The sequence below is a fragment of the Saccostrea cucullata genome, unplaced genomic scaffold, assembly GCF_032062105.1.
Source record: "Saccostrea cucullata isolate Sc308-1 unplaced genomic scaffold, CSIRO_AGI_Scuc_v1 ctg51, whole genome shotgun sequence".
Classification (NCBI taxonomy): domain Eukaryota; kingdom Metazoa; phylum Mollusca; class Bivalvia; order Ostreida; family Ostreidae; genus Saccostrea; species Saccostrea cuccullata.
The window spans coordinates 75,001-99,770 of NW_026930899.1; the positions used below are offsets into that span (position 1 = coordinate 75,001).

General features: G+C 32.4%; 4 protein-coding genes across 4 annotated transcripts in view; 1 reads left to right on the plus strand and 3 right to left on the minus strand.

Moving 5' to 3' along the window:
- Nucleotides 1-2,466, minus strand: part of LOC134230488 (kelch domain-containing protein 2-like) — a 9,378-nt gene extending 6,912 nt beyond the window's left edge. Inside the window, exons 1-6 of the mRNA XM_062712325.1 lie at nt 2,404-2,466; nt 1,746-1,822; nt 1,340-1,567; nt 783-882; nt 427-495; nt 110-249 (exon numbers count right to left, since the gene is read on the minus strand). Coding sequence (XP_062568309.1) covers nt 110-249; nt 427-495; nt 783-882; nt 1,340-1,567; nt 1,746-1,822; nt 2,404-2,427 — 638 coding nt within the window. The 5' untranslated portion in view covers nt 2,428-2,466. The remainder of the gene's footprint in view (nt 1-109; nt 250-426; nt 496-782; nt 883-1,339; nt 1,568-1,745; nt 1,823-2,403) is intronic.
- Nucleotides 1-24,770, plus strand: part of LOC134230479 (uncharacterized) — a 237,853-nt gene that overhangs the window by 49,361 nt on the left and 163,722 nt on the right. The window lies entirely within an intron of this gene.
- On the minus strand, nt 9,385-13,425 carry LOC134230468 (uncharacterized). The gene is made up of 3 exons (XM_062712295.1): nt 13,107-13,425; nt 12,885-12,989; nt 9,385-9,872 (listed from the first exon to the last, which is right to left on the minus strand). The coding sequence occupies exons 2-3, from the start codon at nt 12,985-12,987 to the stop codon at nt 9,523-9,525; spliced, it is 453 nt and encodes a 150-aa protein (XP_062568279.1). The 5' UTR covers nt 12,988-12,989; nt 13,107-13,425; the 3' UTR covers nt 9,385-9,522.
- LOC134230469 (alpha-1,3-mannosyl-glycoprotein 4-beta-N-acetylglucosaminyltransferase C-like) lies at nt 15,761-22,999 on the minus strand. The gene is made up of 5 exons (XM_062712296.1): nt 22,775-22,999; nt 22,510-22,651; nt 19,208-19,257; nt 19,077-19,095; nt 15,761-17,188 (listed from the first exon to the last, which is right to left on the minus strand). Exons 2-5 carry the CDS (start codon nt 22,634-22,636, stop codon nt 16,008-16,010), a joined length of 1,377 nt encoding a protein of 458 aa, XP_062568280.1. The 5' UTR covers nt 22,637-22,651; nt 22,775-22,999; the 3' UTR covers nt 15,761-16,007.

A 24,770-nucleotide genomic window follows, 5' to 3' on the forward strand; every position in this document is an offset into this window, starting at 1 on the left:
ACAATATAGTATAGAGATAATCTTACCTGCCCACTCTAGGTTGCTGTATCAGATCTATATGGTGTAAATCACCCTCATATAAATGTATATAGTAGATAGATTATCTTACCTGCCACTCCAGGTGGCTGTATCCAGATCCAGACAGTGTAAGTCATTCAGTCGCAGATTCCGGTGTCTCCCACCAAATATAAATACCTTACTCCCAAACCTTACAGCAGAAGAGGCTGCCCTTGCAGAGGGCTTTTGTCCCTGTCATAAAAAAATTAACATTTTTCCTAATCAACTCAATAAAGAAATATGTTCATTTCAAACTAATCTTAAGTAATTAAATATTAATATTATATGTCATTAATATATTATTACATGTACCCTTTTTGATAGAGAAAAAGCACATACTGGGAAAAGAATAAGATACATATTAAATACCTTGCACTCAGCTAGACTCCATTCCTTTGTGTTAAAGTCAAAAATGCACAACTGATTGTTCCAACCTCTCTAAAAAAGGGAGATCTTAATTTCATATGAAATATGAATTATTTTCTCAAATCCTTGAACATTTATTTGTAATAGCATACATAGTATTTATCATCAAATTCAGATATTAAAGACTAGTTCTATACAATAAGGCAATTCTTTTTTTTTTTTACTCTGTTTTTTTTTTTTTTTGAAGATAAAATTTTTACGTATCTATTTAAACAAAATACACTTACGATCATTTAAAAGTTTATATTGAATTGGTTGCAATAATTTTAGACATAAATATACAGTTAAATTACACATACATGTTCTGATGTTTCATCTTGAAAAAACGACCTGCTTTCTTCCAAATACATATTGTCTCTGGTGTAATCGATTATTCCATATCCTCCAAATGTATAAAACCTAAAAAAAAAATGAATGAGAATTAAAATTGAAGTGAAAATGAACCAAATTAATCATATAAAACTATTGTTTTAAAACAGAATGACCATGCAAATGCTACATTCATGATTAACATATACATAAAGTAGAAATGTAGAATATAATAATTATTTTAATAATTCTGAAATCAAATCAAATTAAACCTAAAATGATTTGAAAAAAATGTCAATTTAAACCTAAAATGATTTGAAAAATGTCTTCATAGAAAATACTTTTTCTATTTAAAGACTTCTTCAATTTATTCATTCTGAATAATTCATTCTGTAAATGTCTAGCATTTTGATGATTGAATGGAATCAGGACAGAGAAATCAAAGTCATTTTAATACCGAATAATTAACTTAAATTTTTTTTTTTACCTAATTTAATGATCCTAAAAAAATCCATGGATCCATAGTATACATAATGTACAAACTTACTTTTTCTCATAGAACCATGACACGGCTTTGTCCCGTGGGCTTGGTGTGGGACTTGTGGCAATAGGGAATATACCTTCCCACTGTAAAGTATTTAGGTCAAGTTTATATAGAGTATTCAGGTAACCATGGCTTGCATGTCCTCCAAAAACATACATGGAATCCTCCTGAGCACATGCAGAACATCCTGAGGCAGCTATAGGATGAACATCTTTACTTTTGTTTGAAAACCTATTTAAAAGAATATGTTTAAAATGTCATTATCATTCAGCATATTATGCATATGTATAAATTTGTGTTGAATATTAATTCTGAAAAGTTATAAAAGATTTATCATAGAAACAGAATTGGGCTAGGCCTATATATATATAACTCATCTATATAGACCATAAAAAAAAGAAAATCATACCAAACTTGAAATTCTGTATCATAGATCCACAGTTCATTCGGTGGAAGATAAGCTAGATGATACGGATCAAAATCATCCTACAAAACACAATTTAATATGCACTGTGAAACAACCTTTAGAGTTAGATCTGTGTGAAGTAATTACAGAATTTATCCTGAATACACACATGGGTCCTACACACATAAAGAAAGACAACTTCAAGTATTATGGTTTATGTACAGATTTTATCAGTTAATTATATTTGTTGCCAAGTAGTCTGTAATATCTTACATTTTCCAGGCTTTCAATGATTTAAAAATGTTTTCTTGACACTTCACATATCAAAATTCTACAAAAAGCCTAGAAAACATCAGATTTTTTGGACTTTTTGCATAATAATTGATGCTTGGTTTTAGAATAGTGCGTACTTTGTGTATTACCTTTACATATATACAGTATTAATATGATATTTTTAAAGAGTGCTTATTTCAGTAATTTTAATTTTTTTTTTATTTTAACAAAAGAACTACCCTGATGATCCTGAAACCAAGCGCCTATCTCGGCTATCTGCCTATGCTCATCATCATACAGATACACTTTGGTTACTGAGATTACTGACAAGTGAGGTTAAAAGCTGGTAGTAACAGTGATATCACCTGGCTTCCTTAATTTCACTTACGTTATATCCTCCCCATACTATCATGTATTTATCTGCTAAAACTGACACATGTCCAGTTAGAACAGTTACTCCTTGAATGAAATGTACAGCTCTTTTCTTAACCGATAATAGGTCAGTAATCATTCAGCACAATGTGAAGTAATCAACTCAGCCATGCCTGTCCTCCATGAGAGAGATTGTCAACAATCCGGAATATTGAGCCCGATGCTATTTACATTTCTGTTATCCATTCTTACCGGGTGGACCCCCCCTTTGGAAAAAATTTCTGGATCCGCGCCTGTATTGCGTTTGTAATAATAAGAATACATACATTAATAGTATTTTTAAAATACACGATAATTATACAATCTAACTAAAAGCCCAGACTTCTTAGTTTCGCGCCTAAATCATTCCATTTCGCTTTAATAGCTCCAGTCCCAAAAAAAATTTTTCAACCCAGAAATTTCTTGACAAGTAGAAAAAAAAAAAACGTAAACGCGGGGGGGGGGAAGGAACTATCATAAAACTTTTTGTTTAAACCACATACCACTTTCATATTTTTTTTTTCAAATTCGTGAAATTGCAAATCCATTGAATTTAAAAGGCTTCATTAGTTTTTGAAATGAGGGGCTGCGTTTTCCGAGGGGGGTATATTGTTTTTAACCTTTTTTCTGTTTGTTTGTTTGTTTGCTTTTGTGCAAAAATATTATATATATAAACTCATAATAACCTTATTAAGCTCTTTCAAATGACACCAAGGTCAATGGCCTTCTGACCTTGATTGTGACCTATATGCTAAAAATAGCTTTTCATCTGCAAACTTTAACCTTCGCCATAACTTTTGAACCATGAGAGATAGGGACTTCATATTTGGTTTGCATACTCCACGTATTAAACCCTTTCAAATGACATCAAGATCAATTACCTTGTGACCTTTAAAGTTCTATATCTAAAAATTACTTTATACAATGAATGAAGGTGCAACAATTATTCAAACTTTCGATGCTAATACTTAAAGCACAAATATTAAATATTTAAATAGCGTTTTTATCAATGACCTTGACTGTGGTAAAAAATAGCTATTTTGAAAGATTTCTTGCCGTCTCGCATAGTGTTTCACAAACACATGTTTTCAACGCCGTGGCACTAGGTCTCACGTGTATTTTACAAAACTATTAATGTAGAAATTACAAACGCAATATAAAGTTTCTGCTATACAGTGAATCAGGTGTAACACCAAACCGAGCGGTACTTAAAGCACAAATTAATATTAAATATTTAAATAGCGTTTTTAGTAATACAACTTCAAGTTGATAGCTGAGTGACATTGTTGAAGAGACTCCGGCGCCTTTGATTAAATAACTGTAACATGACTGGCAAAGGGAAGGAAAATCCAACAGAAAAACTCTGGCCCTCCGTCATTGCATGGTTAATCACCAAACCTCGGCTGATTCCGTCGCCTTCATCAAAGATGAGGTACGAATAGGCCGAGGTGAGCAGAATGAGTAAATCCTCATGATTGGAAACCCACAACTTTTTTGGCCAACATTACCTTTACTATAGGAAATGTACACTGAAAGGAAGGTTGCCCCCCCCCCCCCCCACTTTTTACCACAGTATAGTGGTAACACTGAACACACAGTGGGAGGTTAGTTTTCTAACTAATTTGGCTTTGAAAAAAAATGACATTTAACTTTACCTTTTTTTTTTTTTTGCTTGTGTAAAAAAATGGCATGCCTAGGACAAAATGACACAGGTGGATCAGGATGAAAGGTATTTGGAAGTCCACGTAAAGGCCAAAGTCCCTATGCACACCCATAAACAACATTTATCAGAGGCGTCGGAAGCAAATTGAAAGTGGGGTGGCTGATTGAAAGTGAGGGGCTACATCAATGAAAAAAGGGAAGCTCAAATTTTCAATGCGTAACTATATAATGTCAATCTTTGAAAAAAAAGTGCCGGTTCCGACGGCTATGTAAGCGAAATGAAAGCAGATATCGAGTATTTGATATGTGCGAACTCAACACCTTTGTCATTACAGGAACAATATATTTCCCCCCAAACCAGGACACAAAATCTCCTTGATCTCAACCGATTTAAAGACGGAAAACCAAATTTATCAAGTGCTTATATCGAAACAGCACAGAACATCTTAGATATAACGGCGATGAGAGGAGCCGATGCAAGCAGTGGTCATGAACTGATAAGATGTAAGATCAGAATGAAATTGAAGATACAAAAAGAAAATGCAGATATTCGCAGAAAGAAGTATGATGTTACAAAACTTCAACAGCCCGAGAAAGGGAGAGCATTCACATTGGAGCTGAAAAATAGATTCCAAGTGCTAGAAGGATTGGAAAGTGTTGATTGATTGATTGATTGATTGAGTGATTGTATGTTGTTTTACGTCCCATTCATGTAGAGACGTCACCATATACCAGTGAAGGACTTCAAAATTTTACCTTTACTCGGCACTCAGGGCCATTGAGCAGTGAAGGATCTTTATCCTACCAACGCCTGCTGTGTCAAGGGACCTCGGTTTTTCGGGTCTCAGCCGAAGGACCCGCAACTTTTACTTCAAGTGCCCTGCGCAAAGCGAAGGAACAGTTACTACCCATTTTCTAATGACTTAGGTCAGTCGCGGCCGAGATTCGAACTCACAACCTCCTGATCATGGAGCCAGCACTCTACCGACTGAGACAACGTGAACGGTGGAAAGTGTTGAACACATTTGGGAAAATATGGTAAAAGGTTACAACAGGACAGCAGACAGAATCCTTAGTGTAAAAGAAAAGGGACAAAAACCTTGAATAAGCAGGGACTCTGGGAAGGTGGTAGAAGAAAGGATCTCCAGCAGCTAAAACGTCATTTTGCCAATCATATAGGTAAAAAGATGCTTAAGGAATAAATATAATATTCAATTAAAGAAAGAGAGGTGAAATGCACTATGAGGAATGACAGGAGAAAGTGGACAGAAGTCATTAATACAAAAGCAGATAGAGCAGCAAGTAATTGGCACGTGAAAACGTGTATAAAATAACTAGAGTGCTTATAAATAATGAGAAGAAAGGCATGACAACGGCAATAAAGGATAAAGAGGGCAAGATCCTGAGCAGTCAGGATGGAAGATAGAAAAGGTGTAAAGAACGCTTTCAAGAAATATTAAACCGCCCACAACCCGAGCATTCATTAGAAGTTGAAAGCAAAGAACAAGTATTAGACTATTAACAAGTATTAGATGAGATGGATACATGTCCCATACAGAAAGATGAAATTGTCAAAGCTACAAAGAAACAAAAGAATGGAAAAGCTGGAGGAGTACATTGGATAACAGCTGAAATATTAAAAGCAGACGCAAAGACAACAAACAGATACTTGGAAAAACTATTTTCAACAATCTGGAAACAAGAAACTATACCATCGGTATTTTGTTTGGAGTAAAGGCCTGAAAAGATTGCAAAGAAATTTAAGGCGATAGATCGATATGTGACAATTCTAGAGGAATAACACTTCTGTCTTTGCCAAGAAAAGTATTTCTTCAGAACAGTGATACAAATAATCCACATTGGAGTGGAAAAACAGCTGCGTGGTGAACAAGCTTTCTTCAGAAGAAGGAGGAGTTAAACAGAACAACAATTTACACTCCGTAACGTCGATAGAACTATACATCGAATAGAACTCAACATTGTTTGTAAATTTGTTGACTTTGAAAAGGCATTTCATTCCATTCATAGAGAGAGTCTTTGGTCTATCATGAAGTCTTAACGCACGGTGACACCCAGACAAACTGATCAGAATGGTGAAACCCCTAACCCCTAGTCAATATGAATCATTCCAATGTGCAGTCCTAGAAGATGGAGAACAAACAGACTGGTTCCAGGTAACAACAGGAGTGAAGCAGGGTTGCACAATGTCTGGATATTTCTGTTGATTATAGATCAGGTAATTAAAAGAACTACAGAACCAACAGGAACAATGTTGAATTTCACAACAAATCTTGAAGATCTAGGCTTTGCATATATAATCTTGCTACACTTTCCTCAAAATTTCAAGACCCCGAGCAAAAGACTTAATAAATTTGCTAGACAAACTGGACCAAGAATAAATATCGAGAAAACCAAAGTGATTAAGCTCAACACTGACATAAAAGAGGCAGTCAAGATTGATGGACAAGATCTAGAGGATGTAGAGACATTTACTCACCTTGGAGGTGTGAGTAACGAACAGACTGGGTAAAGCTGTCTCAATGTAGAAGCTCAGTAAAATCTGGAGCTTATTAAAATTTTCCATCCAAACAAAAGTAAAGTTATTTAACAGCTTGGTCCTGTCGGTTCTAATGTATGGAAGTGAAACATGGAAAAGAACGGAGAGAAAATTGACATCCTCCAGAATAGATGCCTTAGAAAGATCCTGAGAGTAAGATGGACTGAGAAAATGTCAAATGTACCACCGCATTGACATGGCATCCAGAAGGAAAGTGGGCACCGGCCCATAACAAACTTGGAGGAGGACCACGGAACAAGAGAGACTATAACTGGGATGGAATGGCTGGGCGTCAGCGAGAGCCGCAGCCAAAGACAGGGGCAAATGAAGGCAGTGTATTGGGGCCTTATGTGCCAGTGGGCACGAAGAGGATAGGTGAGTTGACGTTTTTACTGTGCATCAAGATCTACCACAGATTCAAATAAAGCCCTGAATTCAAAATCCAAGTTAATCGGATAGCGCGAATTTTTCTAGATTACATCAATTTTAATGGTTTATTATTGCCCAAGTAGATGAAACAAGAATATCAGCATTGTTTAAAGTCATCAATTCTATGGTCGATACCATGAACTGGTCAGTAAAATGCGGGGCGTATATTCATGGCACGCCAAATTCACAAAAATGAGCTAAACATAGTTTCACAGTCGATAAACTAGGTTTATCGATTGTAAACTATAGTTTACGGACTGTAAACTATAGTTAACAACGTTAATCTATATTTTACATCCGTAAACCATAGTTAACGCGATAATCTATGTTTCACAACCGTAAACTGTACTTAACACGGAAAACAATCATTTGCGATTGCAAAACATAGATTATCTGATAAATACAGTTTCACAATTTGTAAACTATAGTTTACAAACCGTTAACTTTAGTTAACGATCTGATAAATATAATTTCATGATTTGTGAAACTATGATTAACAACTCTTAACTATAGTTTACGATTGTAAACTATAGTTTACAAACGTGAATCTATGTTTATCAACAAAATCTATTGTTAACGCTTATTACAGACAGAAAAACTTAGATTATCATTCGTAAACTATAGTTAACAACCGTTAAATATAGTTTTACAGATGAAAACTATACTTAACGAATCGTTAACTATACTTAACGAATCGTTAACTATAGTTTACGGTTTGTAAACTATAGTTTACAGTCGATAAACCTAGTTTATCGACTGTGAAACTAAGTTTATTTTATTTTTGTGAATTTGGCGTGCCATATATATTGTTTAGTCAGTCTGTTGTCAACTTTAACCTTTGCCATAAATTTTAAACCGTGAGAGATAAAGACTTTATACTTGCTAAGCATACTCCGCTTATTAAGCTAAATGACACCAAGGTCAATGACTTTTTGGCCTTGACTGGGACCTATATGCTAAAAAGCTTTTTGAACTTCGCCGTAACTTTTGAATCATAAGAGATATAAACTTCATATTTAGTATGCATACTCCACTAATTAAGTTCTTTCAAATGACATCAAGGTCAATGACCTTGTGACCTTGACTGTGACCAATATGCTTAAAAAAAGCTTTTTCGAACTTTGTTGCCGCCGGGCGCATAGTTTATATAAATTTTTCTTAATTTTTAGGCCATTATTTACACGCTGAATTGTCTACGGATTTTATCGTAGAGTCCAAATCACGACAAACTACACACAGCGGAAGTGATAGATTGGCAGGGATGGCATCTCATCCCACCTTTGATGTTTTAAGAGGTCCGTAATATTTTGCTCTGCTCCTCACTCAGATAAAACATTTGTTATCTTCCTCTGTATATATTTCTTTTGACCCCAGAGGTATTGCGACCATGAAATTCACAGTTTTCCTTTCCTTTCCATTCCTTCGAAGATGCGAAATAGCTACGGCAGTTTTGGAGAAAAAAATGGAAATTATTTTTTACTCAAGTTTATAACACATGCAAATAAATTAAAAATGGTCGAAAATAACATATGATCATTATTAGGTAATCAAGATGTGACTCGGGTGACCAAAGACATATTTAAAAGCTTATGCTTCAGTCATACCGGTATAGAAAATCTTGCTGTGACTTTCGTTTCAATATTAGGATATATCGACAACGTTTTATGAGAACAATATTATTCATTTTCATTCCTGCTTGATTTGATATACCCCTTTAAACTCAAAATAAAAGACACCAGAGATAGAGTCTGACACTGACACATTTGCTTAACATTTTTATATTTTGCTAGAAAAACACGTCACTGGTAATCTAAAATAAAACTTTGATAAGCATAAAGACAATGATAATCATGTTATCTTTCTATCGTATACTTCCTTACTTACTATGTAGCATTATTCCATTATAATCTTCGTATATAGAGTTTGTTTTCTAGTTTATTCGACACGTAAACACATGCTCCACCTAAAAATATTTCTAAAATAAGGCAATGATGTTTTCCAGACTTTTTAAAAGGATTTTGGCAAACACGTCGATGAAACAAGGAGATCAACCGTTTTGTTTACTGATAACGTCAATTAACATGATGAGAATTCTATGGTTGGTAAATTGACATTGTTTGTAAATAAAACTTCTTTCCTGTCGGTGAAATGGCACAAAAAAGCGTGGAGAGAAACAGAAAAATAGCAACCAGGTTTTCTCATATTTCTCTTACAATGTATATTTAAAAAAATTATGTTTAGTTCAATTATATATAGGAATTAAAATTTACGCATAAATTTATTTTTTTATGAGAGAAAATTCATCATGCATTTGCTGACAATTTTTTACTTTATTTCTACATCATAAAAGAAGTATCTGACAAATAATTTTTAATGTAATATATACAGAAATCATTGGATAGAGCAATTCCCACAACTATGCACATTTATTTCCTTTCAATAGGGTATTCAAGGAACCAAATCTTTTGGAACACAATTGCCCTCGGGAAGCCAGAAACATTTTTGTTTGGTATCACACGTTGCCTTTTCTTTGGCTCTGAGACAATCAGCGAGTTCGAAGGCCAGAGTACGTCTTTTTATATAGTAATTCCTATTCACTGCCACGTTTATTTTCGAGTCACACTTTGCATCAAACCCAGCAGCACACTTGGCGTCACATTTAGCGTCAAACCCAGCAGCACACTTGGCGTCACATTTAGCGTCAAACCCAGCGGCACACTTGGCGTCGATCCATTTCCTTATTGAGCTTTGTACAGAGTAACAGTTTGGGGAGTATATCTCGTAACATCCAAAGAATTCTTCAAAAGATGAAAATTTCTGATTAGTACGAGTAATATTTAACGTCACATCAAGACACAGGCACTCTTGTTTCGGCGATAAATGTTTAACCAATAGTATATGAAAGGCGTATAGTTTATGGTGCGTAGCATTTTTGATGTTAGATAATGCATGTTAACTCTGTGTCTGCTGACCATAAGTTAATTAGTAAATATCCAATGAGTGAATGAGATAGGGTCATGTGATCAGCGGTGCGGATAAGCGGCTACATCACTTTGAATTTTGACACCCGCAAGCTGACCACTCAGTGCACGAAGCACGTGAATTTTGAAGACCCGCTACCTTCCCCAGCGAGCCTACCTCATTTCTAATGATTTTAAAAACAACATATATAAATTATCTGTTTTGTTTAATTGTGATATATCTTTCTTATATTTGAAAAGTTTGTTTAGATGTGGCAAAGTTTGTTTAGATGTGCCATCTTTTTGCTATATTTTTCTTATCAGGTTGATTTTCTTGTTCTAAATGTACTTTTTTCTAATCATTTTTGGGGGATCAGACATTTTTATATTTTGCGTAATTTTCATTCTGAGCATGTGAGTCTGATCCCCTCTTTTGTATGTGAAATTTATTGCCTTTGATTTCGTCATTTTAATAAATGACATTATTCATCTCATGAATAATGTCATTTATTAAAATGACGGTATAAATGTGAACAATTTAACAAACAAGAAGGGGATCAGATTCACAAGCTTTGATTAGCAGTTACGTAAAATATGATAATGTCTGATCCCCCAAAACTGACTAGAAAAAGTATCTGTAAGACAAGACAATCAAAACATCATATGAAAAAATTAGCAAAAAGATGGCACATCAAAACAAAATAGGCCAAGACCAGACAATCAAAACATCATATGAAAAAGTTAGCACAAAGATGGCACATCAAAACAAAATAGGCCAAGGATAGTAGTGAAACAAAATACAAGTACATAAAAAAATTATAAATAAACAAATTAAATCAGAACCAATCAAATATATAATTTTATATGACACATTAATACCCATTTTAAGGGGTAGGAATGCAGGGGTGGAGGAGGGTCTTCAAAATATACGTGCCTGATGTTGGCGTGGTCAGCATGCGGGTTATCACAAACAAGCTGCGGTGAGCTTGCCTATAAGCATAAGAATACATAAATAGTATTATAATAACACTGTGTTATTATATATAATACTATGGGTTAAAAATTATTACCGAAACAAGTGCCTGGGAAATCAAGACATAGCTTTTCATGTCACCTCTGTAATCGTCAAGGTTTTCCATATAAAACCGATGATTAATATGTACAGTAGGTAATCATACTTGTAACACTAACCCTAAAACTGACAAAAACCAATAGTTCAATTTTGATCCATGAGCTCGGCATCGGTCTCACTCGCGCACGACACTTCATATTCGTCTTATGCCTAATATTTGAAGCATGTTCAACCCGAAAAAATTTGCAATCGTTTATCAAGACTTTCTTAAAAACATTTACATTTACCATATCAACTTAATTCCTTAAATTCTATCTTTTTCCTCAATCGAAAATTTGTGGGATTAACTATAAACATTAGGGTTTGTAGGCTTTAGAATGCTCTAAGAACTCTCGACCAACTTAGGACTACCCTGTTGGAGGGTTCAATTGTATCCCTATGAGAAAGATAAATACTCTGATGGACTTAGTGCACAGGAAAATCAAGGTTGTTAATGATGTGCAAGGGTGAGAATTTTCAGTATCACATTTAGGTGGTACTGTGTCATATGAATTTCAATAACTCAAGAATTATCAGCCCAAACTCCATAAAATTTTTGAATCTTGTCGATTAAAGATGAATCTAAATGTTTGGTAAAAATAATTAAAATACATTAAAAATAATAGCTCTAATTCACTTTAAGTCTACTATGCGTTTCTTTTTCCTTTCTGTTTATATACGATAGGTTTGCCAGAGAGGGTAACACAGGATATAGAAATTTAAACCATTACATCGTAAAACTACATGTAAATTTTTATGAATGGTATGCTGCTTCCCTCGTATCTCGCAACACAAATCAAATTTGAAATTTTTAACCTGAATTGAAAGTGTTTTTTTTTTTCATTTTCTTTTTCTTGTTTTTTTTTTCCTTTTTTTTTTTTTTGCCAAGAATAAAGTGAAGGAGAGGAAGACATGTATTAGTGTGTGAAGGAAGGTGTGCCAAAAACATTTTTCACTTTTAATTTGTTGAACAAATATTACAGTTGGTTGTACATCTTCTTATTTACAGTTGTGTGGCAGAAGTGAAGATAATTTTATTTTTTTCTCTATATGTTTCATTGAAAACAACGTTTAACAAAATCATTGGCAAATGGTCAATTTTTGTCCAATTTAATTATTTATTTCAGTACTTAAACCAGAAAATATGTAGTTATCTTTATTTAACAGATCATAACTTATTTATTTTTAGTAAAAGATAGTTTATCACTTAACATCAGTTCTTAAATTCAAGATCAATGTTGACTATATAAGTCATTGTGAGTCACACTTAATTTTTTAAAATATCAATGCTAATCAGATAAAAACTGTAGTTTTATTAATTTCAACAATTTCTTTCATTATTAAGAAATTTGTGATAAAATCTGTAAAGAAATGTTGTCATTCCAGTGATTTTACAAAATTTTGTTTTCAATGAAATATATAGAGAAAAAAATAAAATTATCTTCACTTTTGGCACACATCTGTGCTTCGCTACATGTACCTCTTAAAACATGCTACATGCCTGAGAGAGGAATGCAAATTAGATTCTATTACTTATTTATGTCAATCCGAAGAGGACAAGATTGACAATAATAATATGGAACTTCTGGGTCTTTACCTTCTTAGAGTGGAAATCATGACGTTATTTAAATATATACTCAACATGATTTCAGACTTACGTGTACCTGAAAGATTTGTCTGTCGATTTAGTTTAATTATTACCACCAGAATAAAATATAACAATGGGCTACAAGTCTTACCTGTCGCACTTTTACGATAACATCTAATTGGTAAGTCCTGTCCAATGATAACTGTGATACTGGCGCTCAAAATAGCCAGAAAACATTTAGTTGAAAACTGCATTCCTGAAAAGGATTTTTAAAAATCGAAGAATATCTTATACAATCTTCCATATATGATATAAACATTTGAAAGAATGTAAATATACGTAGTATATGTTATATATAAACATTCATTCTTACCTGTACAGTGTTGATAATACCAAGTTTCAACAGACACCTGTCGCTGACGTTCACCTACTTGTGACAACTTTGATGTACAATCCAGTTTTAAAGAAAAATTATAAATGTGCGCTCTGGGTTATCCAATGCATACCGATTTTACTCCTTTTTTTATCGGACAATTTACGATGACTTCCTGAGGTGTATTTCCGAGACACTCCTTTTACTCCAATATCTTTTGCCTTTATCTCATGACGTATTAAAAAGTGTCTATGTGTCTTCCAAACTTCTTTAACTTAATGATTTATTCTTTTCTGATTATAATGGGGAGTATTGTACAGGATTATCGCCAAGAAATGAAATAAGTTAATTTTATCTAAAAAAAATTGTTGATTTGCAATCTCATCTAAAAATGGCCCGACTGAACTTTTGTTAAACATCAAGAAGCAAAAAATATATTTATTCTGGAAAATTGCTTTTCAAAATCTTAAGAAATGAAATTGAAATTATTCTGAGAAAAAAAATCTCGCCTACCGAGCCCGCTCTTTCACCCCGAGTCGGGAAATGGCAAACAATCATTTTTTAAAGAAAATATTATAATATTACAGAAGTGTCCTTAAACAAAACGTGGATCTGTTTTGAATTTCGGAAGTATTATCTGAAAACCTCTTGTTTATTCAAACATTTTTTTTTAAATTCAATTTTAATTTTGATTTAACAAATAAAATACATGTGCAATTTGAAAAATTATAGTAAAAGAATTTAGACAATTGGAAATTTTTATGAGCTTTTTTAGCAATCATCATTATTGTATGTTTACCTATAGGGGCTAAGGTGCTTCGACTTTAGTCATGATGGATTCAATTCAAAATTTCTTTGTTATCTTTAATATGTATTCCAAAGCAAATGTTTCATATCCTATTATGTCATTCATCACTTTCCAAGTTTGCGAGAAAGTTTCCAGGTACGCTCAATTTGAAATTAAGTATCGATCTAAATAAATATCTATGATTAAAACCTTTTTTCCAATACTTCAAAAATATGCTTTTTTATTTTGATAAAAAGAGCACTACATTTTGTCACCTTTACATACAAACCTAAAAATTGCACAATTGTGCAAAGAGAAATTTTTGCCCTAAAGTATTCATAAAACGGTGGGAGAAAGAAAAATTGGAGGGTATATGACTGTTTTATAGCGGTTTATAAATGATCAACGCGTAAAAACACAGCCAAAAAACGGAACGTCATTGAGTGTCATGGAGCACTGCACTACGTAAAAATTATGTAAGCAGACTGGAAAATGTCTAAAAAGAGATTAAAATGTTAAAGATGCTGTCGGGAATTTTCTACACCTACGAAGGGCAAGTTTTCAAACGGTTGTATCTTCATAAGAATGGAAGGATTAACATTTTGGAAAGAATTGCATGGTTTTTTGCTAAATTTACTGCAAGAGACAAAAGACAAAGAGATATAAAATTTTATGAAAAATTGAAGAAATGAAAGATTTATAATATTTTATTTTTCATGTCTCATGACCTTATGATAAAAATCGTTGTAAATTTTCAAAATTTTATTTTATGGACCTGATTTTTTACATACCAATAAAGAAAATGTGGGAATTTATTCACACAAGTCTTAAGTACACAATAGATTTTTTGTAATTCAATGTGTGCGACCCCCAAGATAATATTTAATTCCAGAGGTAGAAAAATGCGTAGTGGAACAATATAAATGCACACTTTGGAAAGAATTGCATGGTTGCTAACATAGAGACCAAAAAAATATATAAAGTTACTTCTCGTTTACACGAAATAAAGTCTTAATCTTAATGCGACAAGATAATTTTTAAAAAATATTCTCAACAATATTTTTTTAAACAGTTTCCAGCACGTAAAAAAAAATAATAAAGAAAACCAGTATCGTCATGTCTTTGGTTTTTGTTTCTGTTTGGTAGGAATGATTTCTTTCCAAAAACTGCAATTAAATTGTTCACAAAGGCATGTTAGGTTAAAATAAAATATTAAGACAATGAAGAGTATTCATCTCGAAAATTCAGTGAAACAATACTTCATTGTAATTGGAGCAGAGCAAACATGGATCTCAAAATTTCAGAGGTGCCATTGAGGAGTGAGCATCTACTGCCCACCAATCACACCCACTGTGTTCTCCTTGTCATGATCCGGGAAATAAACGTGGACAGATCAATGTGTAAATCATGGCCTAGCAATTAGAATGAAAAACACCAGTAAGCATTTACTTTGTCTCATGATAGGCTATAAGTGCTGAAAAGGTCATTGTATCGACCATAAAACTTGCCAAATGAGAACTTCAAACGAGACTGTTGATATTCTTGTTTGATCAACTTTTTTGTCAATACCTTGCCCCGTTTGAGAAATTTTCATACGTAGAGCATGGTCTTGCATATCAATTTCACTGATAAACAGAAAAATCCATATGCAGGCGATAAGCTTAAATGAGGAAACTCATTTATCATTATGCTTTGATGTAAATTTACTATCAATGTTTTTTTTCTAATAAAATATCAAAATTTGAAACAAATGTGTCAGACTTTTGGTATCTTTATTTCAAGCTCTTGAATTAAAAGAATTTTTAGCTGTATATTGGCATTATTCAAAACCAGATGTTCAGTTGATTATCAACCGTTTCTACTGGTGTTTTGAGGAAGATATGTCTAAGATAAATAATTGCAATATTTTAAAAAGCTCCAGGACCAATGACGTTCCATAATAAAGAATTAATTAGAAGGTCAGGGATCAGCTCCCCGGTCAATAGCATTGTTTCATTAACACAACATTTATTCATATATGATACATAGTAACATGTATATTCAATTCTTTGTGTCTTGTTATTTAAGAGCCTTCAAAAGCAAAAATTTGCAATAAATAATAATGATCTAAAGTATTATATTGAACGTCTTGAAATCTTAGTGTTTTTCTTCTTATTAGTATTTGTATATACAGCAATTTCTCTAATTATAAGCCAGGTTATTTGATCTTTTGTGATTGTTATTTTCAAACATTTAAATGGTTGCGTTGAATTTAACAAATTAACGTCAATATTGCCTTGAACAAAAAATCCCACTACGCTGAGATTTGAACAAGAAATTTTTTTCTTAGATATTTTTTTCACAGATGTGCCAACTTCTAGAGTTCCATCATGAAGATAATCAGCCCTTCTTATTGTTTTTCCAGTGAGCACAACTACACGTGCGATTTTATGCGGTGATTTGAAAACTACTGTATAGTGGTCTCCAACTCGTGGAGTAGTTGACCAAAACATTTCATTGTCATTTGTGGAATACGCAAATGCGGGTTTGAATGACATCCATGGAGAGAGGGATGTAAAAATATCTGCTTCCGGGTTATCTCCATGGAAACGTTTCTTGAATGACGGAAAGTGCGAATAGGATTCGGTGACATTTCTTACTAAATCTGGCATAGATGAAAAATATCCTCTATGCTGAAAAAGTGATGGTATTCTAAGGAATCTTTTTTCTTGTAACATGAGTTTTAAAAAGTAGAAAATTAAATAATCACAAGGCTGTTCGTTATAAAATGTTCTGAGTAAACCTGCCAGTTTTTCTAAATTATTTGATTTAAAGAATTTTCCAATGAATCCCTGACTTGAAAATTCCAGCATCGTCCAATATTTAGATTTATGCATATATTCTTTTATTTTGTCCACAAATTTGGGAACTGTGATGACGTCATCCTCTAATTGTAAGTAATACTGCGACCTATTGGCACAATATTGCATTAAAAAAGAGTAATCCAAATTCTGTTTAGATCGCCATCGAACTCTGGTCTCTGAATCATTGAAGGTCCGTTTCAGATGAGTCAGCTGGGCATACAAATCTTCCGGTGTTTCTATAATCGTTATTTGTCCACTTTGTATGTGTGGGAGAAACATTCTGGTTAAGTTAGTTTTAATGTTTTCCCTACACGCCTTGCGTGTATCACATATGCATACGACAATGGTGACCCCTGTCACTCCCTGCATGTTATTGATAAGGGACGTCACGGTAGAATTCAGGTAATTCTTGTTCCTACGGCAAACTGTAGGAATACCAATCATTAGCCAAGCTGTAAATAACAACCAAAAATAGGTGAACGTGATACATAATTGTGTGCAATACATTATTAAGTGCACTTTTAGTCGAAATGTTAATTAAAATCAATTTAAAAGTGTGTTTAGGAGAGAGAGAGAGATATTTATAACTAACAAATAAATACATGTACTATAGTACACTAAAGTAATAGTAATTCAAAGTTATTTTCATTAAAGTAAATATTCCAAAGTTTTTACTATAGTAAATCAAAATTCCGAAGTTTTTTACTATACAGTAAATCAAAGTTCTAAAGTTTTTACTACTGTAAATCAAAGTTACAAATTCTAACTATACTTAATGAAAGTTTCAAAGTTTTCTGATCAGTTTAACAATTTATAAAAACTTATGTATTTTTATCAATTTGTGTATAATTAGCCATTTTAAGGGGGTAGTATTGTGTTGGTTGGGGATGGTTTTTGTTGTACATTTTGATTTAAGGGGGCCGACTGGGGTTTTTTTGTGTGAAATTACCATATCGAAATTCTTCATTTTATACCATATATAACTTACATTAACTTCAGTGTATATGCCAAGTTTGGGGGAAATCTACCGTCTAGGTATTTTTAAGGGACCGTCTCAAAATACAGGTATATTTACTATAGGATTATATAGGAAAATACCAAGTTTATCATTTTGAAGCAATTTATACAAATACTACCATAGATTTTTTGTTCAAACTATAACATATGATGAGTAATACTATATTGTACATAATATGTAAGAAACACAAAATTCTACCGTCTTGTTACCAGAGGGGACATCTCAAAATGCCAAAAATGAACGAATTTACCTGTTTTTTTAGATTACAAAAAATATGACCGACAAAAAGGATTTATATTAAAACATTATAGAAATAATAGAGATACTCTCAAATTTCTATGTTTAAAATTCTATGAGCGTATGTTTATTATTTTTTCTTTAATAACATTTTATTATCCCTTTATGTAAGAGCTTCAGTTTTATCATAACGTCAAAAACACACTGTAACCACATCAACCTACCTATTAATTGCAAAATCGGTAAAAAAAAATCAGTTATATGAAAATGTAATTATATTTTTAAACCTGTAATTTCTAAAAATTTATTTAATTTTATTAAATAAGCAAAAAAAGTTGCTTTAAAACAGTACGTACGCTTCATTTTACTATGATCCGCAAAAAATTGCACAATGAAAACCAAAGTCGGCCCCTTAATATGTTGACTGAAGTTGAGGAGGCAGATTTCTTTATTCTAAATGACCTAAATTTTATTTCTGTAGCATATATATCATTTTATTCTCTTGATAAATAAGACTAAAGTTAATCTACATAACATTTAAATTAAATATAATGAAAAAAACATTGCTTATTCATCAGTACAAGAGACACTTTTTTTACATAAATGTTCATTCCATGTACATTATTCTTTTAGGGGAGTGGTCAGGTTTAAAAAAAATTCTCTGAAGCTTTTATGAATCTTAATCTTGAAATATCAGAAATATGAAATTATGAAGAATGGGAATTAAAAACACACTAACATCAAAGTTCCAAAATTTTTACCATAGTAAATCAAAGTTCAAAAGCTTTAACTATAGTAAACGAAAGTTCCAAAGTTTTAATTTTAGTAAATCAAAGTTCCAAAGTATTCACTAAAGTAAATCAAAGTTCCAAAGTATTTACTTTGGTACTATACGAGTAGTTAACTTAAGTACATGTAAATATAAAATAATAGAATTTTTGTTAGGAGAGAGAGAGAAAGAGTAAAATTGATACAGTACAAAAGGGACTGCCAAAATCCTGATGGAATGACAGACAAGAAACATGTACAATTACTATAAAGAAGTTTATGAAGGGTTTTCTAACAGGATATTAAAGTAATTTTACCTTTGTTTGGCTTCGTATTCTGTATAGAGAAAAAGAAAATATATCTTGTTTCTTTGATGTCAAGCATTGAATATCCAAGTTTATGGTAAAACAAAATATAGGAAAAATTTTATTTAAAAAAAACTTCATACCTCCCACTGCACTGCATTTCGCTCCAGAATCCCAATCTTTGAGACCGAATCTAGAGATATAAAACAATGCAGCAAATTTAAACTAAAAGTTGAGTTGTTTATAAATATATAAATTCAATTGTTTTTTAAACCTACACCAAAGATATGCATATTAAATTTGATATGGAAGATATTTTAATTACGACAAATATTAAGGAAAATCAAACCTTCAAGTTATATTACATGTGCATTAAATAATTTCAACATGTTATCCAAAAAAAAAAATAAAATTAAATAAAAATTCGGAGTTGATTTGTACAAAACAGACCGGTCTGTATAACTGGTACAGCCTGATTCCCCATCAGAGATCTATGTACCTCTAACATAACGACATGCTCAGACGAAGCACGTCATTTATATGCTTTCTGTTGTATAACCATAAAAATCCATATTAGCCGTTACTTTTGACAGATAATATTGATTTATCATTAATTACATATGCTTCAAATAAATCTGCGCTAAATAGATTGCATGTATCCTGATGGTCAGTGCAAGTTACTCCTGAGAATAACACTTTTGGCTAATACAAAATTCGTGATTGTAATAAAAGCATTTGACTAAAAATAAGACATATAAAATATATTTATTTTAATTGTTGAAAAAACATGGAATTTAATTCATCATAAGAGTTGGTAATTAAAGTAAAATTTCAAAAAAAATTATAGTGACAGAGATGATTTTAATCAATGCAATGAATATAAATTTATGGTTATGCAATTTCAGTCAAAAGCTGACACTGTGTCTTTGTAAATATGTTTTTATTGTCTCCATTAAAAAGACATTCACCAAAATGCATTTAAAATGAAGCTTTGGCTTCTCAATAAACCTTTTTGGATTGAAAAACAAGCGAGCTTGAAATAAGATAACAAAGACTATGACACATCTCTTTATATTAATTTTGGATATTTTACTATATGACGACTTTAACTTTTCATCAGTCAATTTCCCTTATTTATGCAGCAATATACCTTTATCACTTTCATATAGGGATTATTTCTATCAGTTGATTCGATACGCAAAAGCACACTCTACGTATGATTAATTTCTAAAATAAGGTTATTCATTGACAAACAAGTTGATAAAACAAAAATTAATATCACCAGTTTCGTTTATTTAAAGTCATAATTTCGTAAGGTCTATGGATGATACAAATACCTTGTCAGCAAATATACAATCAATCAGAGAGTCAAACATACATATTAACTTTGTATAATGATTTACATACTAATTTTTTGGTTATTTTTAACATTCTAGATTATTAGGGGATTTTCCTGTTATTTTCTAGTCATGACAAAGAGCACACGGCGTGATCAGTCGGCAAGGGATGCTCACTCCTCCATGACACCTGATCTCATCTTTATGTTCTAGAGGTTTGTGATTGCTCTGCTCCTAATTTGTATTATGTAATGTACTTCTTAGCTTGAATACTGTTCGTTTTCCTCCATACATTTAACGAAACTATTTTTAAAAGGTACAAAAAGGTGGAGAGAATATACATTTGTGAAAAAGTGAACACGTGATACTAATAATCGCACTATTAAATTCATCATAACATATATATTATCCATCATAACCTGTTGGAGAAAAATATGAAAACCACATGATTCTTTGTCTTTAATGTAAAGGGAAAAAAGGAATTAGATGGATTACATGATTAACATTTACTTTCCCAGCTGACAGACTTTCAAGCGATAATTAATGTTTTTTTATCTTGAAGTTCACAGTTTATATAAGAAGGATATGGAGATAACGAACAGTATTCAATCTCAAAGTCCATAAAACAAAAAAAATAAGAGCAAAGCAGACAAGGACCTCCGAAACATCAGAGGTTGGATCAGGTGCCATGGAGGAGTAAGCATCCCCTGCTGACCGGTCACACCCGCCGTGTGCTCCTTGTCATGATCAGGAAATAAAGGGAAAATTCGGCTTCAATTCAGTGTATAAATAATGGACTAACGTCAGTCAGTATTTGACTCAATGATAAATTGCATTTGCTGACAAGGTCATTGTATCGACCATAGAACTTACGAAATGATGACTTTAAACGAGACGGCTGATATTCTTGTTTCATCAACTTGCCTGTCAATAATTTACCTCGTTTAAGAAATTGTTCATACGTAGAACAAGCTCTTGCGCATCGAATCAACTGAGATATATATACTCCGTATGCAGGTGATGAAGGTATATTGCTGCATAAGTAAGGGAAGTTGACGATAGAAAAGTTAAAGTCATCACGTTTATCATATAGCTTGGTTGTTAGATTACCATTAACGTCTTTTTCAATTAAAATATCCAAGTATGAAACAGATTTGTCAAATATTAGACAAATATGTGGTATCAAAAAATATCTTTGATAACCAGGTTTTATATATTGAATTTTATATACGAATGCTAAAAGGAAATAAAGTTTGAACATTTCAATTTTTTTTAATTGATAAGTTCGTTATAAAAGATATATTTATTATATCTAATTGAAGGCCACAGCTATAGTAAATTGTTTTCTTCGTTGTAACCGTAAAATTTTACAAAGATTTGTTCATATGAATATAAAAAAACTCCGCTATAACGTGAATTCGCTGTATCCGTGTTCGTACTAAACGAGTTTTACTGGTTCCAAAAGATTGTTGGAATACCTGGTCTCCAAAAACCACATAGATATTGTTAATCAGAAACTCAAGCATCTGTTTGATGTCAACTTCAGAGTTCTTGTGCATGCAATCAGAATTGTTTTAACAAAATAATTTTGCAAATGACCAATGACCAGGTAAGTAAATTTACGAGTTCCATTTTTATTTTAAAAAGCAGCTGTCAATGATATCGAAAAGCCTGGACTTTAATTTATCGTTGGGAATGGTTGTAAATAAAGTTGAAAAGTCGTAAGTTTTTAAGCTGTTGATTTTGGTAAAATCTCTTGTAATTTCAAATTGTCCAAAAGTTCTTTGGAATTTTTGAGTATCCACATCTGATTCACACCACTTCTTGAACATATTGTTGCACAGTACTCCTGAAGTTTTTGAACTAATTGGTTATAACACTATTGTCATAGGCATTCCCATATTTTATTTATAACTTATATTGACAATAATAATTTTATTTCAGTCTTTAGATTTCTACATTAATGTTTTTTTCAGCATGATGTCCCATCAAATCTGGCATTTGTAAATATGGAATTTTAATTTTGATGTATAATTTATGCGTGATGTGATTCAAATGATAAGGAAAACTTTTTAAAAATGAACCTAGAGCTCATGGTGTTAACATACCTTCTATACGATAGTTTCCCAGGTACTGCCAAAGAGTGTGGATATACACACACACGGACAGGGTAATAACAATCCAACTGACACGATATCCCCACCTGCATAAAAATCGCAATGTCGTCTTCATCATTTCATTCGGGCATTTCTACAATGAAATTTTGCAATACAACTATCATTGATAAAATAATAGTAAAGTTCATTTCAGAAAAAGCTTTTTCACATATTTACCCATATACCTAACGTCAATAAAAGAAGAATTATATCTCACCGTAAAATCTGTAATCAAATAATGTCTATCCCAGAAATTACAGGTAATAACATGAAATGACTAGAGTTATATATTTATTTTCCTCATGACAACTCTAGGACCATTAAACGGACAGTAGTGACCAGCGCTGGCCGTAGATCACGACCTGTGAACTCCAAAACACTGTCGGCACCGAGCCCAAGACATCCTGTCCGGTGTTAGTAGAACTAAACGAAGTACAGCCATAACTAATCCTACCGTGAATCCACAAAAAAATTAAAATGGTTTTAATTTTGACAGATTGCATTCAAGATGAATAGTGTATAACATCGACTGAGTACGTTCGGCAAGGATTTCATAATTCGGGAAACACTTCATTTTAAATATGTTAAATACATTACATTGAAAGGTGCGTAGCTGTGTTCAGAAAATTCTTAGTGCTCTGTTTGAACGGTTGAGACTAGGGCTTACTGTTCGTTGTCTCCATATGTTTCATACCTGAAAGTGATTTCCCGGGGCAAAAATAATTTTGATCTTTTGACATTGACCTTAAAAATTGAACCACTCTTTAAGAATTTGAAACTGTTAAATAATGTGTTACGATTTTCATATTATACAATTGTATTCCTTGTAAGATGCCTTTCTTTCTGTACAAATAATTTTGAGCCAGTGACCTTTACCTTACGTTTGACCTACTTTGGAAAAAAATTAACTTTGGGTAAAACTTAAACGGTGCTAGGGTTATCATATTCAGCAAGTGCATTTCTTGTGAAAAGTTTTACCTATTGTAAAACAACAACGTATCCTTTGACTATGACCTTCGATTTTGAACTTCTTTTGAAAACTTTAACGTAAGCCATTAATTCTGAACAGTTGGTGCTAGGGCTTTAAATTTTTCTAAAATTTATTTTTATTGTATCAAGACATTTACAGACATAAACTAGGGTACCAACAACTTTGACACCTTAGACTTGATCTACTTTTGAGAAACTTTTCTTTTAAACGGTTGGTGCTACATTGTACGCAATTCATATTTCACAGATTAATTCTTTGTGACAAGACTTTCGAATTTAAATATTGTATTTGAGAAACTTAGAATCACATCTTAAAACCATATGCTAGAATTATAATCAGACAATCATGCTTTCGAAAGGCATATTTTGGACCGAACAGGCTATAATTAAAAAGTGTTTTCTTCTCTGTGTTGCACAACTACAGATGAATGAAATGTAAAGATACTTATAACAAACAGAAACCAAATACAAAATGGGAGCAATGGATACAACGCATCAAAGATAGGTGGGATAAGGTGAAATGAATGAGTGAGCATCCCATGTCGAACGGTCACTCCCGCCATGTGTGCTAATTGTCTTGATCGGGTAAAACTGAAAGACACGTAGACAATTGTGTATAAGAAAATGGCCAAATAATTTACATTAAAAAAGGTCAGTCTACATATGTATATTCGATTTTATGATTAATTGTATTTGCATGCCAAAAGGTCATTATATCGACCTTGAAATTTGCGAAATGACCTTAAACGATGCTTTTAATATCATTGTTTCTTCAATGTATACCTGTACTTTTGCTAATCAATTAGGAGAGAAAGGCTTCTTATGTATGCATGTAATAAGTATTATTGCTATATGAATAAGAAAAGGTGACGATTGAACGATAGAAAAGTTGGATTTAATTCATTTTTTTTTAATTTTAATGAGAAACTATTTCCAATGGTGTATGCGGCAGCGTAGGAGGAACGACAACTCTAGATAGAGAATGATAGGAAATTATTTTGCTTTATCATTTAATTTTACTTCGTTTTGATTTTGAAAAATACAGATCGTCTTCACCGGTTATACTGTATTGACTTAAAACTGCTTGACGGTTTTTTTTCTTTGAGAGCCGAAAAAAGAAATCAAAATAGATACATGGAAAATTTGAATCTTTCTTTTCACCATCAATAATGTAGTTGATTGTGTAAACTAATTAATCCGGGATTCGGCGCAGTTCATTTAAT

Bases quoted from the DNA above. Each gene is read 5' to 3' on its own strand.
- LOC134230468 (XM_062712295.1), bottom strand. From the start codon at position 12,987: ATGCAGTTTTCAACTAAATGTTTTCTGGCTATTTTGAGCGCCAGTATC. The intron at 9,873-12,884 runs GTAAGACTTGTA...CATCTTTTGAAG, and splicing joins TTATCGTAAAAGTGCGACAG to AATTCTTTGGATGTTACGAG.
- LOC134230469 (XM_062712296.1), bottom strand. From the start codon at position 22,636: ATGATGAAGACGACATTGCGATTTTTATGCAGGTGGGGATATCGTGTC. The intron at 19,258-22,509 runs GTATGTTAACAC...TTATATCTCTAG, and splicing joins GGGAAACTATCGTATAGAAG to ATTCGGTCTCAAAGATTGGG.